Here is a 12,795-nt window from a genome sequence, read left to right on the forward strand (position 1 = left end):
ACTTATATGGAAGCTACCGCACCCACTGAAATCTGGATCATTCTCACGGCGTGCGACCAAATTTTCATAGCTTCTGAACTTACTTTATAGATCTTTTCTAAGTCCATAGAGTACTTCTTCGAAGTCTTCGAAGGCTATTCTACCCCATGGATAGTTAATAAAACTATCAAAGTTATTAACTAATCTAATCCATTCTAAATCCACTGTATCATTTTTGTTTTTCTTTGTCTACCCAATACACCTACCACGAACAAAAGACTTGCCAATTTCAACTTCTCTAAGTCTATCTCTTCCCCTAAGTCATTCTCGTACTCATTCCATTCTAACTATGACATCCCCCAAACCTATACTGTCTCTTCCACCAAAATGCCTCCACCTAAATTCATCTTCCTCGGGTATCACAGGATAAAATTTTGAATGATTTAGCCTCGTTAACAAACAATACTCTAACAATGAAAACCGTAAAGGTCGTTTACGATATATTATCCAAAATTCATTACATTCACTGTCATAATTTTGTCTACTCATAAAAAATTATAACAATTAATTCGAATTGTTATAATCCTTAGCACATATAATTAAATTACCCAATTATGTATGCTGGAACCAAATATTTTATTTCTTTCTCATTCAAAAATAATACAATCTTCTTACAAATCTCAACATATTTTGATCTTAAAGTTAACTTACATTCAAAGAATTGATTCCTTCTGAGTTTAGTGGAGAAGTAAATTTGAAAAAAAAAAACACAAAAATGTTATCAGTTGTCAAAATTTAAAATTAAATAGTGTTCATTTAAAAAATTGGGTCGAGTCGTGGGTCGAGGTGGGTCGAGCTCGACCCCGTTGAATTTAATTAAGTTATAAATTTTATTATATATAAAATTAAAATAAAAAATTAAATACAATGAAAAAAATTAGTTTTAAACAAATTTAAAAAAAAAAAAGATAAATCGAAGTTTAAGTGCAAAAAAGCGTATTTAATTAATTTCTAATATAGTTTTTTTGTCTCCATTGTAATGATGAACATCTAATCTTGTGGAACCCTACAACAGGAGGGGTTAAAAGAACCTCGTCCTGGAATGACCTAGTAGGTTATCCAATTAGAAGTTACGATGCTAGCTGTGGGTTCGGATTCGGGGAGCTTCTGAATGAGTACTTCGGGATGGTCCTTTATAATGTGAATGACTTTGAGTATTTGGCTTTCATCTACAAGGCAACTACTAATTCATGGAGATCAGTTGCTAGTTTCAGAGGTTTGAATGGTCTGGTAGAGGAAAGAGTGATTCCTGAAAACTTTGTTATCGTTTTCGTGGCCAATAAGTTTCATTGGACAGTAAGAACTGAGGAAACTGTGGAAATGGTTGAAAATCAATACATAGTTTCCTTTGATCCAGAGACAGAGATGCACAGAAGACTGGAGAACCCCAGAGAACATACCAAATTTAGCTGCCTGGGATCAATGGGAACCTGTTTAACTTGGTGTTGCTTGAATGAAGACTTCGGTACGTGGGAAATCTGGGTGTGGGAGGACGACACTTGGAACATTGCTTTCAAATTGGCCATTTCAAATGTGCTACACTTAAGGTCAATGTGCAGGCTTCCAGATGGGCAACTGCTACTGGAGTGCAATCGGGGTGTAGTCTGTTGCAATGTGAACGATGACACTTATAGAGTTGTTGAATATCCGGAAGAGATCGCTCGTTGGTTGTTAATACAACCAGAAATCTACCTGGAAACCATGGTGTCCCCTGCTGAACTAGGTACTTTTAGCTGTTTAATGATTAATAATTTCTCTCTCATCTTTTTTCATGCTAAAATTCAAACTGTTTCGTTCTTGTCTTAGAATTGGTTGCTGGCGCTTGACTTTTCATTACGACTGACCAAATGATACCTGAATCATGAAGGTATCCAATCCACCAAACTTATTTCGAAGTTGAAACCAATGAGAGACGGGTTTTTGAATCCTTTGGAGAAATGTTTCAGTTCAGCCCCTTTAGATATTAATGGAAACAATGAGACTAAGGAGCAAGAAGTTGTTCATATTCCATTTCATCAGCAATTAATGACTTTCAAGCATAGTTGGCCGTTATATTGTTATAATTATATGATTATGAAATAACAATGGATAATCCATGCAATTTTAGACTCCTAAAATCGAAGTTTAAGTGCAAAAAAGCGTATGTAATTAATTTCTTATATAGTTTTAATTAGCTTGAGCCAAATTAAAGTTTAGATTACAATTTTTAGTAATAGAATTTCGAATTACAGTTTTAATATTTTATTTCATTGAAAAATGTTCTCTTATGATATCGATACTTGAGTTAAAAAGCTCGTTCAATCAATTTAACTCTTATCTTTGTAGATCACTGCTAAAAGATGCCTCTTTGAGGACGAGTGTATATATATATATGTGTGTGTGTGTGTGTGTGTGTGTGTGTGTGTGTGTTAATCTTACTATTTAATTAACAATTTGTATTTTATACTAACTAATTTTTAATTAATTTGATGAAGTTTAAATTAAAATTACAATTATATTTCAATATATAAAATATTAATAATGTTAAAAAATATTGAGTGACTAATTTATTTGTTATTAATTTTTTTATTATATAATTATATTTATTTTTATTATTATATTAAATGATCCGGTTTTAAGATGTATTAGCGACTGAATAAATTGCCATTTTCTTCTACATCTCATGGCTCCTCCGTACACGGGGTGGTTCAACACCTTCAGCTGCTCTTCTTCTCAGGCCGAAGGCGGCGATGGAGAACGAGTCCATTCGATCCTTGAAAAAAATGGTGAAAATTTTAAACCGATTTTTCTCTCCAAAGTTTGGTATGCGGACAAAATGATTCGTTCATACTCAACAAAAAAAAATAACGTTCCATATAAAGAATGAACAAATGAGAGGGGAAAACATGTGATTTGGAAGAAAAGACGAGAGAGAGGTTCGTGTTCGTGTTGATATGATTACTTTGCAACGAAGCAAAGTCGTATCTATTTGATTAACAAGATCTTGAACGCCAAGAGATAAAATTAAAAAAAAGCCTTCGAGGCGTACAACGCGTTATTAAAGTGATTGATTTGACCAGTATAAAACCGGGTGCCTTTTCAAGTCGAACAAGAATCCCAAGTTGGGAAACTTATGTTCTTATTTACTTTATTTTAAAAATTGATAAAAAATAATTTGATTATATATAAACTAATTTTTGAAACTACTCGAAAACATGAGTTGTGTTTAGATCAATAGATTTATGTGCATTGGATTTCCCAAATCTATTGTATTTTTTTTGACGAAAAATAAGGATAAATTTGAAATTCTCACTCTCTTGGCTGCATTCATTTTTCAATGTTATCAAATTTAAATAAATATTTTGATTTCAAACCCATCTAGATAAATATTTACATTGGACATGTACAATTTCAAGTATAATATAACAAAAACTTTAGGCGTGAAATTAAATTAACTAAAAGACTTTCTTTTCCGAGGGAACCTTATCAAATTTCGAAGAGAAGACGTGGGAAAACCATTGTTTTTTGGATTGGGATTTGGTGTTTCATTGCATTGACTAAGTCAACATACATTTTAAGACAATGATATTTAATAAATTTATTTTAGTTTCAGTACGAAATTCTGTTGGTTGTCAAATTGGATAGAGAAAAGTCTCTAGTCCATTTTTAGTATTAACCAAGCCCAAGTTATCCGTTTTTTAGCTGGAGAGTGGTTCGAATCGAAATCGAGATCTCGTTCTAAACTTAGTCTTATTGTCAATCAATCCGTAAGTCATTGGTATCGAACCTACACTTCTGATTCTCACTTTTTGGGAAAAAGGACCACATATTTAGGAGTCAGGGCTACCCGAAAACTTTATCCGCATCCCCAAATCCAAGGTTGGAGAAAAAAATGTAGAATTTTGCTTCAGTCCTGAGAAAAAAATTGGGTCATTTGTAAACTCCACGTTCCAGATGTTCATTCCTGGGCGTGAGAGGGGTGTGTTAATTGTCCCACGTCAGTTGGATAAATAACCTGGGAGTTGTATATATGGGCTTGGACAATTCTCCCCCCTTGAGCTAGCTGGCTTCTGGGATTGAGTTAGGTCCAAATTCCATTCTTAACATGTACAAATCCAATAGTATTCCAGGCCAAGGATGAAGATAATAATATTGATATTGTTAGAAGTTAAATTGAAAAATGAATTCGTATGAAATTTAAGATGTTCTAAACTTGAATCAAACTTAAAAAATTAGTTATTTGAAAAAGCAATACCGCCACTACCATTTGGGTGAATCCAATAAACTCCACCCTACCCAAATGTTGTAAAAAACGAACACTCATTACCGATTGATAATTTTTTTTTATTGTACCATAAGACTATGAGAGATTATTTTCTTGCTCTCTATAGAACTACGGATCGATAAATTAGATTATTTGACTATGTATGCCTTTCTAAACCGATGTTTACAACTTTGAATTTGCATAACAGAAGCCATCAAACAATTTACAAATAAATCAACTAATGGTAAACTAAAATGATAAAGAATAAAGAACTTAAAAAGGTTCCATGACAAAGCATGATTCTCCTTCTCTCGGTTAAAACTTCTTAACCGATGAACTTCAACATCACTTTTCTGTCCTCAATGGTTTCGAGCCAGCCATACGACACAAACATCTTATTCATCTCGAAAGCTCCAAAAGGATAGCCATACAATTCACAAGCTCAAAACTCACTTACCAATGACCATAGAGTTCTTGCAACTTACATGAAGATGTATGAGATACCAAGAAACACTCACATTATGTAAACAAAAATATCACATAAGAAATGATAGGCTATATTCACAAGTCATACCAGCTTTTATGTAAACTAAATCTCTCAAAGGCAAGCAACTCATCAGGTTTTGAAGTACTATTTTCACAAATCCTAGGAATTAAAAACTATCATCTTCCAGTTTCAAGAAAAGCATCTAAGAAAACAGAACAAAATTAGTTATTGCCGAACCTGTACATTGCATCAAAACTGCAATTACCAAGCACACAACTTGGGAGAGAAAACTGAGCAAAACACGGATATGACTCATTCTTTACTTGGAGGGCTGCTCCCTTTCTTGCTAAGTTGAAGAGATTTGCTCACCATGACCTTGTGGTGCAGCACAACCACAGAGAAAACCCTCTGATTCCACTGCTCCGTGCACGCTGCTGCCTCTGGCTATGGCCTTTTGATAGGCACGCCATCCCATTATTGAAAGAGCATAGGGTCTGCCATCACGTTCGTACAACTCCCTACTTTCCATTCTTTTCCCCATCTCTTCCATTCTGGCTAAGAGCCACCGACACTTACCTGCCTGCCCAGAAGCTGAAGCAAGAAGGGTCGACCTTCGATTCAATAGAAGAGCACGTGCGCCTGTTAAATCACCTGTTTCTGCCATTTCTTGAGCCTCAATGAAGCCTTGTTCTGCCAAGACACGGTTCCTTTCCTCATCAACTTTCAAACTTACTGTCGTCTCCAGAGGGGTTGGAAATATCGGTCTCCGTATGGTGACTCGGTCACCATCAATTTGTACCATATCGTTTGACACTACTGATATGTAAGAACATGTAATATCCAAAAGGGACATAGTAATCAAATTATTTTCGGCATCTCCAACGCTACAAAATACAGGGACCGTTAAGTTAACGATAAAATCTTGTTCCTCCTCCCAAAAAAAATCCCCAAAATTTATTAAAGCTTGTGATCCTTTGTTAGAGATTTTACTACTTGCATATCTTTCTGAAGATATTGATAGAATTTGGACTCCATGTGATGCAGACCTCACTATTAAACAAAGCTCCTGGGCTAAAACATAATGCAGAAAACCAATACAGAGACCAACAATATCTTCCACCGCTTCATAAGAGTTGACAATAGAAAAATGGCCAACTGATACATCAGATATGGCTTTTAGTGAAAGAGGGTCATGATCTGCACCAAAACCGAATGTGTAAACTGGAAATGGTGGTTTTTGGTCATGATCTCCCATTCCTCGGTGGTTTTCGGGATAGATAGAAGCAGGCAATAGATGCAGATAAGGTGGAGGCTGTCCTGGACGTGGAAAATGTGTGCCACGGTAACAAGTATCCATTCCATCTGAAAAGAATAAGATGCTACCGACCGGATCCTTGTACCGCCTTTCTTCAAGAACCTGAACGCCCATCTCCAAAGCTTCTAAAATATTGGTGCAGCCACTTGCCAAAAGTGAATTCACACACTGTTTAGCATTTTCGCGCCCATCCTCTGTCATTCTGCACAAGGATAAAACTCTCTGAGCACGAGTTGAAAATGACACGATCGAAAGTCGGTCAGAAGGACCCAACCTATCGATCACAAAGACAACAGCTCTTTTCAGGAGTGCCAATTTTGATCCATGCATGCTGCCACTAACATCTAGCACAGCAACAAGATCGATGGGAGTGTTACGTAAGTCTTCCTCCGGTGGTGCTATTATTTGAACAAGAACAGAAAATTCTGAAACAGATTCCGAAGAAGCTACAGCGACCCGCTCCGGAATGGTCTTGATACTGATATTTTGTGGGTCAGCAGGTGGAGCAGAAGACACAGGATCAGCGGTGACCAAAGGTGGCAGTTCATCATCAGAAAATAGAATCAGTTTTGGCTCATGCATAACACGAGCGACCGGATTTGGAGCGAAAATCCTATCAACGTTCGTGTTAGAGTTTGGAACAGCCAAAGGAAGATCATTCCATTTAGCTCGACAAACAGGACAAAGGTAATTGCCATATGTAACACTGTTGCTTACGCAGCTAAAATGGAAGGAAAGAGCACCCTCAGCAGTAAAGAAGGTCTGGCCTTGCCCCGATTCCATAGACTCCAAGCAAATGGCACATGTTTTCTGAAACAAAATGAAAGATTAAGTGTACGTGAATATTAATTTCTACATAACAGTTGATTTCAAAAGGTAAACTCACAACCATAAATTATCAGTACTTTTGCACGCAAAGTACTAGGCAAAACTGACTGTCAACGACCACTTATAACACATTGTACAATCTCAAACAAGAATATGTTGCAGAAATCATATTTGGAAATTCTCCCAGTGTTACATCAATAATTCTGTTAACAAAGAACCAATGGTAGAAATCAACTCCCAAATTGTACATAACCAGGAAAAAATTTCAAATAAAGTTAAGTCAATCGCCGTAATGCATTTGAGAGATTAGCCCATCATAATGAAAATGTCGAGAATCTTACAAATACATAAACATGGGTGAAAGTAAATATTAAATCACCGGAGAAACAACGAATTAATCATCAAATGGAGTCTTGAAATCATACGGACCCTTTATGTAACTACTACAAAACTAGAAAACCAATCTAATCACGTAGAAATACAATCTTTACGATCCATCCAGGAAATCACAACAAATAGAATCGGAACCAGTGAATTATAAACCCAAGTAAACCATCATAATCAAGAATTTTGCTACATGATCATGTCAAGTAAACGCAAAACAAGAAAGGTAAAAAGAAAAGAGGAAAGAAGAAATAAGTAACCCAATCAGTAACATTCAGAAAAGTTTACATTATCTGCTTGAGAACCCATGGAATTCTCGTCTTTGGCTTGTTTCTGATCGTGCAGCGGGAGTGAAAATCTTGTGTGCGAACCGCGAACTTCTGTTATATATATATATATATATATATATATATATATATATATATATATATATATTTCTAATCGGTTAATTTACTTAAATATCCCCTATTTTCATCTAATCTAATATCTAAATATAAAATTTACTTAAATATCTCTTATTTCCATCAAAATCTAAAATGTTTGTAATCTAAAGTCTAAATCTTAAAAAATTCAAATAACCATGTTTTTACATGAATTTACTTAAATATCCTTTGTTTACACAAAATACTAAAAATTTGAACAATTTATTAAATATTCTTGTTTTTACACTAAATACTAATATTTTGAATTCTTTTTTTACTATGAATTTACTTAAATATCGTTTTTACACTAACTACTAAAAATTTGAATTGTAATTAAATATCAATGTTTGTCTTATTATTTTTATTATAAATATGAGTTGAATAACTAATTAAATATTCATGTTTTTACACTAGATACTAAAAAAATGAATTTCTAGTAATTTAATATTTCGATTTAAAAAATCTGAAAATTTCCATGTTTTTTACACACTATTTTATTTCTATCTTTTAAATATTTCTTTTTTACACTAAATAATAAAAATTTGAATAACTAATTAAATATCCCTGTTTTTACACTAAATAATTAAAAATTGAATTACTAATAATTTATTTTTTTCCATCTACAAATTCTGAACTTTAATAATTTACTAACAAAATTCTCCCATGTTATGCCTTTTGGGTTGTAACTAACTAAAATTGGTGGAGAAGAAGATGCTTTCTCTATCATTTAACAAATTATCCCATGTTATGCCTCTGGTTCTCTCTATTTGGGTTCGGTTATTGTAAACGAATCAAATCGAACCAAATATTAGTAAAAATTTAAGGTTAGAATTCGGCTCGAATTAAGTGTATTTGAGTTTGAACTCGATGTTCGAAGGTTTTTAATTTTTTTACCGAGTTCGGCTCGAAATCTTCGCGAGCTATTCAAACAATTGTTCGGATAGTAAGGTTCGATAATAAAAGTTCGAAATCTCGAAATTTATACATATTTAAGATATAATTATATTATATTAATAAAATATTAAAACTCGCGAGCGGCTCGGAAAAAGTTCGGACATATTCGAGTTCCATAAATTCAAAAATACGATTCATATATTTATTGAACCGGCTCGAAAAGTTCAGAGCCATAATTGGCATGTCCATTTCTATATTGGGCCACTCTATTTATAGTTCTGTCTATGTATATGTTTTCTTTACTTGTTGTTGGCTTCTGTTAATATGCATGTATTTGTGTGTTTAGAGAGTTCTTTTTTCACTTTGTTATACAATTGGCTCTTTGTAGGTTTTGTGTGTGTTGTGATACTATTCTATTACATGTTTGTTTCTGCAGTTCTGCTACTTATGGTATCTCTTATCATTCACTCCACAGTGTTTTCCGGCTTGGTTGAAATTTCATGACAGACTCGTTTCTACTAGATGATCTGATAACTTAATATATCAGGATCGAGTCTAATATTTTTGTTTCGACGTTTTGGATTTTACTTAGATTTGTTGAGAAATTTATCATTCGATATTTTGCACTGATGTGTTTATTTATAGTTAACTACCATCAGAGACGGATCCAGGAATATGAGTTTGAGCTTGAACTCAATATAATAAGTTATATATTATTTAAAAAAATTACATTATATTGTTCAACTAAGTTGTGTCCTACGAGATTTTAATACATAAAATTCATCTATAATAGAATTTTTTTACATCTATATGTTTAGCTAAATCTCGTTCAATATAGAGTGTCAAACAATCGGCAAGAAAGACATCTTCTATTTTATTGCAAAGTGTCGTCTTCACATGCTTCATTGCTGAAAAAGCTCGCTCAGTACTGGCGGTAGACACAGGTAATGTCAAAACAAGATGAATCAATCTAGTCAATCAATGACTCAACAACAAATAATCAATATTCAAGAATCAATGGTTCATAAACAAATATTCAAGTAATGTCGATCGATTAAAAAACGAAAAATCTATACAAATCATCTTATAAAAATTTTTATAAAAAAACTTTTCCAAACAAATATTTTAAGTTTTTTTCCACTAATGAAACATTAAAATCTTTTTTAAATTACTTATCTAAACATAGTCCAATTATCGATTTTTTAAAATTTTAAATATAAAATATGACATCAATAATAAAAATTAAACTAACAAAAATGTCTGTCGGAAGATTAAAAAAAATCAAGCAGAAAATGATAGGAAGATATTTTTACTTATCTATACTTGCAATGGCCCACGGGCCACAACTTTTGACTTAAAAAACAGATCAATTATTTGGGCTGGCCTTGGACTGGGCACATAAGAAGAGATTTTTACTTAGATAAATTTAAAAAAAAAGGGTAGGCTACAACCCAGTACAACCCTTGAATAAATCCGTCTCTGACTACCATCATTTGCTATCACTTATATTTGATTTTAAAATTTCATTTATTGTTTAGAACTGAAATAAACAATGATATTTTGATTTTAAAACAATAATTATTGGATTCATATAAAACAATTATTACTATACAATAGCACATATTAAAGAGATTGAGGATAAAATAGATCCATATATAGTACCAAGCATACAATAACTGCTACGAAGTTGTTATCAAGATTCAAGACAAAAGATGGACTGAGTTGCATGAAGCCATGAACTGTGTGGAGCAAAATATTAAGATATTACAAAAATAACCATGTTTCAATCTATTTTTTTTAATAAAAAAAACTTTTAGCACATACTAAACAGATTTAAAAAATATCTTTCATTAAAAGTACATGCTTATAATTATAATTTTAGATTAGAACCAAACAACTCGAATGGCATTATTTGAGGAGATTGTTGCATCTTTTATCAGTTGTTTTATCAAAAAAACTATGATATGTTGTCGAGAATCAATGGAAAAACCGAATGATTCTTAAAGAAACAAGAGTAAATAATACAAAGGAAGCCCTGAAGCATTAGTTATTTAAATAGACAAAAATAAAGAGACCACATGCAAAAAAGTTAGGCTTTTAAGAAATGGGTGTGATCGCAGATGCTGAAATAAATTTTTGGTTCTATCAACAGTGAATTTATATTTTTAGTCATATAATTTGTTTTTTTTTCCTTCCAGTTTTGTTTCTTTCTAGATTCCGAGTTCAGCATGTTTTGACCAGAAATTGCCTATGTAGTGACCACAGATGCTGAAATAAATTTTTGGAAGGCCACATAATATTCTAAAAAAACACGATACATATGCAAGTTTTCTTCTAAAAATCTATGTCAATGTCAATGTCAAAATCCACCACATGAGTAATTTTCGACTGGCACGATGGACTTCCGTAAAAAAATAAAAAAAACGAAAAAAAAAACGTGCATGTTATAAGACTTATCATGTAAATTCAGTGTTAACAAGACCAAAATAAAACATGTTCAAGTTACATGACAAAAAATATAATTATTCTGACAAAATAGAAAATAGGTTCTGGTATCAAAAGAAGATTCAACATGTCACGCCCCGAGACTGGGGTTAGTTGACACCGGCGTTATTCAACAATCACATAATTGCTAAACAACAAGCCTCGTAGTACAGCATAAACCAAAACCAGTTTATATATCATAAATACCATAAAAATGGAATCGTCTTTACAATAGTACCTCTGAAAACGATAAAAATCTGCGGAAGCGTTTATATCTTGGATTAGAAACTCACAATAACATATTCTTAATTAAAATTCTTCATGCGTCCACTATCAATCCAAGAACTGGTGTCTGATTCTTCTTTCTCTATTTCTTCTTCTGATTTATCTGGGGAGGGTAGAGTAAGGGGTGAGTGATATGGTCGTCACTCAGCAAGTGGAGGCCGTTTGAGCACAACATAAAATATTTACACAATTTTCGAAAATGACACATAAACATATCATACTTTTCCATAACATATCATTATATTCATATCATAACAGCACTGCGATTCTTTCACCTTCTATGGTTTACTGATATCAGTCCCTAATTTTTAATCCTCTAAGGGGACGATGCCATAAAACGGTTCTATCCCACCGTTAAGGGCCATATGTTGGGATTCCCACTCATTTTCAATGAATCCTCACAGTGCCAACACGTAAAAACGTACCAAAATTTCACAAAAAGACGTAAAAACAGAATGAAGGTGCTCAACCGAAACTTTCGAAAACGAAATAATTCATACGCAACATATTTTAAAACAAGCCCACTTACCTTATACTGGAAGAACACGTGAAGAACTCAGAAACCATAGAAGAATCATGTTTCGAAACTGCAACAACACATCTACCGAAAAATCAGCCGTCTTGTAAAATTCCTTGTACCTTATTGAACCGTTGGATCGGGCTCAAACTTTTACAGTACGTTCACAAGTACGTTATATAAATTATGAAAGGTGAAGATCGGGTTTGGAAGTCTTTTTGACTTGCTTATGAACAAAAACCGTAGGTATGCTGAAATCTCGCCTAAAATCTGGGCAGTTTTCTTGCAAATGCTATAAACGAAAAACTAACCGTTGGATTTTTTCGAAGTTTTGATATGTTATTCGAAACATATCAAAGCATATTCTGAACGGTGGAGATCAGATTCCGAGCACCCGAGTGAGAGAAACAAATTTCTGAACTTGAACAGAATTTTGATGACTCGTGCAGAATTTTAGGAGCAAAATTTTGAAAATTTGGGGAGGAACTCGAAAATTTCATGTAAATTCTGAATGAGAGGGTCCTCCTATTTATAAGGGTGATGTAAAAATCCTACTATAATTCGATTGATATGTCTTCCATAATTTCGCGATAATTATTCCATAATTATCGAGATACTCCTTCCTTAAATATTAGGATGCTACCTTGTTGAGAAAATCTACCTTGTGTGTAATATTTCCTTCCAAATTGATTGATATCCAGCCTTATTTCGAAATTAATACACGATTTGTACTGAATATTGAATTTCATGTATTTATTGACTTGGAATTTCCAATACCATGTATTATTTAATATTTTCGAATTTATTATAACTCGAAAATAAATTCTTATACAAGTCTATATTTCAAAATTGCACTCCCAAAATTTGGGGTTCTCACATCCCTCCCTCCTTATTGGA

General features: G+C 33.2%; 2 protein-coding genes across 3 annotated transcripts; one reads left to right on the plus strand and one right to left on the minus strand.

The window, feature by feature from the left end:
- Positions 1-1,006: 1,006 nt before the first annotated feature.
- On the plus strand, positions 1,007-2,170 carry LOC142525423 (uncharacterized). The gene is made up of 2 exons (XM_075629711.1): positions 1,007-1,762; positions 1,846-2,170. Exons 1-2 carry the CDS (start codon positions 1,165-1,167, stop codon positions 1,863-1,865), a joined length of 618 nt encoding a protein of 205 aa, XP_075485826.1. The 5' UTR covers positions 1,007-1,164; the 3' UTR covers positions 1,866-2,170.
- Positions 2,171-4,498: 2,328 nt separating this feature from the next.
- LOC142524805 (putative E3 ubiquitin-protein ligase WAVH2) lies at positions 4,499-7,674 on the minus strand. Of its 2 annotated transcripts, none has more exons than XM_075628906.1 (2): positions 7,585-7,674; positions 4,499-6,894 (listed from the first exon to the last, which is right to left on the minus strand). In XM_075628906.1, exons 1-2 carry the CDS (start codon positions 7,603-7,605, stop codon positions 5,116-5,118), a joined length of 1,800 nt encoding a protein of 599 aa, XP_075485021.1. In that variant the 5' UTR covers positions 7,606-7,674; the 3' UTR covers positions 4,499-5,115. The 2 variants fall into 2 exon arrangements, with proteins under 2 accessions (XP_075485021.1, XP_075485022.1); XM_075628907.1 differs by lacking the exon at positions 7,585-7,674 and adding an exon at positions 7,292-7,578.
- Between the last annotated feature and the right edge of the window lie 5,121 nt (positions 7,675-12,795).

The sequence above is a fragment of the Primulina tabacum genome, chromosome 14, assembly GCF_025594145.1.
Source record: "Primulina tabacum isolate GXHZ01 chromosome 14, ASM2559414v2, whole genome shotgun sequence".
NCBI classification, from domain to species: Eukaryota; Viridiplantae; Streptophyta; class Magnoliopsida; order Lamiales; family Gesneriaceae; genus Primulina; species Primulina tabacum.

What these genes read in the sequence shown, in the direction of transcription:
- LOC142524805 (XM_075628906.1), bottom strand. Translation starts at nt 7,605, where the DNA reads ATGGGTTCTCAAGCAGATAAT. An exon ending in TGGGTTCTCAAGCAGATAAT is followed by an intron (nt 6,895 to 7,584) that starts GTAAACTTTTCT and finishes ATTTTGTTTCAG; the next exon opens with AAAACATGTGCCATTTGCTT.
- LOC142525423 (XM_075629711.1), top strand. Translation starts at nt 1,165, where the DNA reads ATGGTCCTTTATAATGTGAATGACTTTGAGTATTTGGCTTTCATCTAC. An exon ending in GGTGTCCCCTGCTGAACTAG is followed by an intron (nt 1,763 to 1,845) that starts GTACTTTTAGCT and finishes TTCTTGTCTTAG; the next exon opens with AATTGGTTGCTGGCGCTTGA.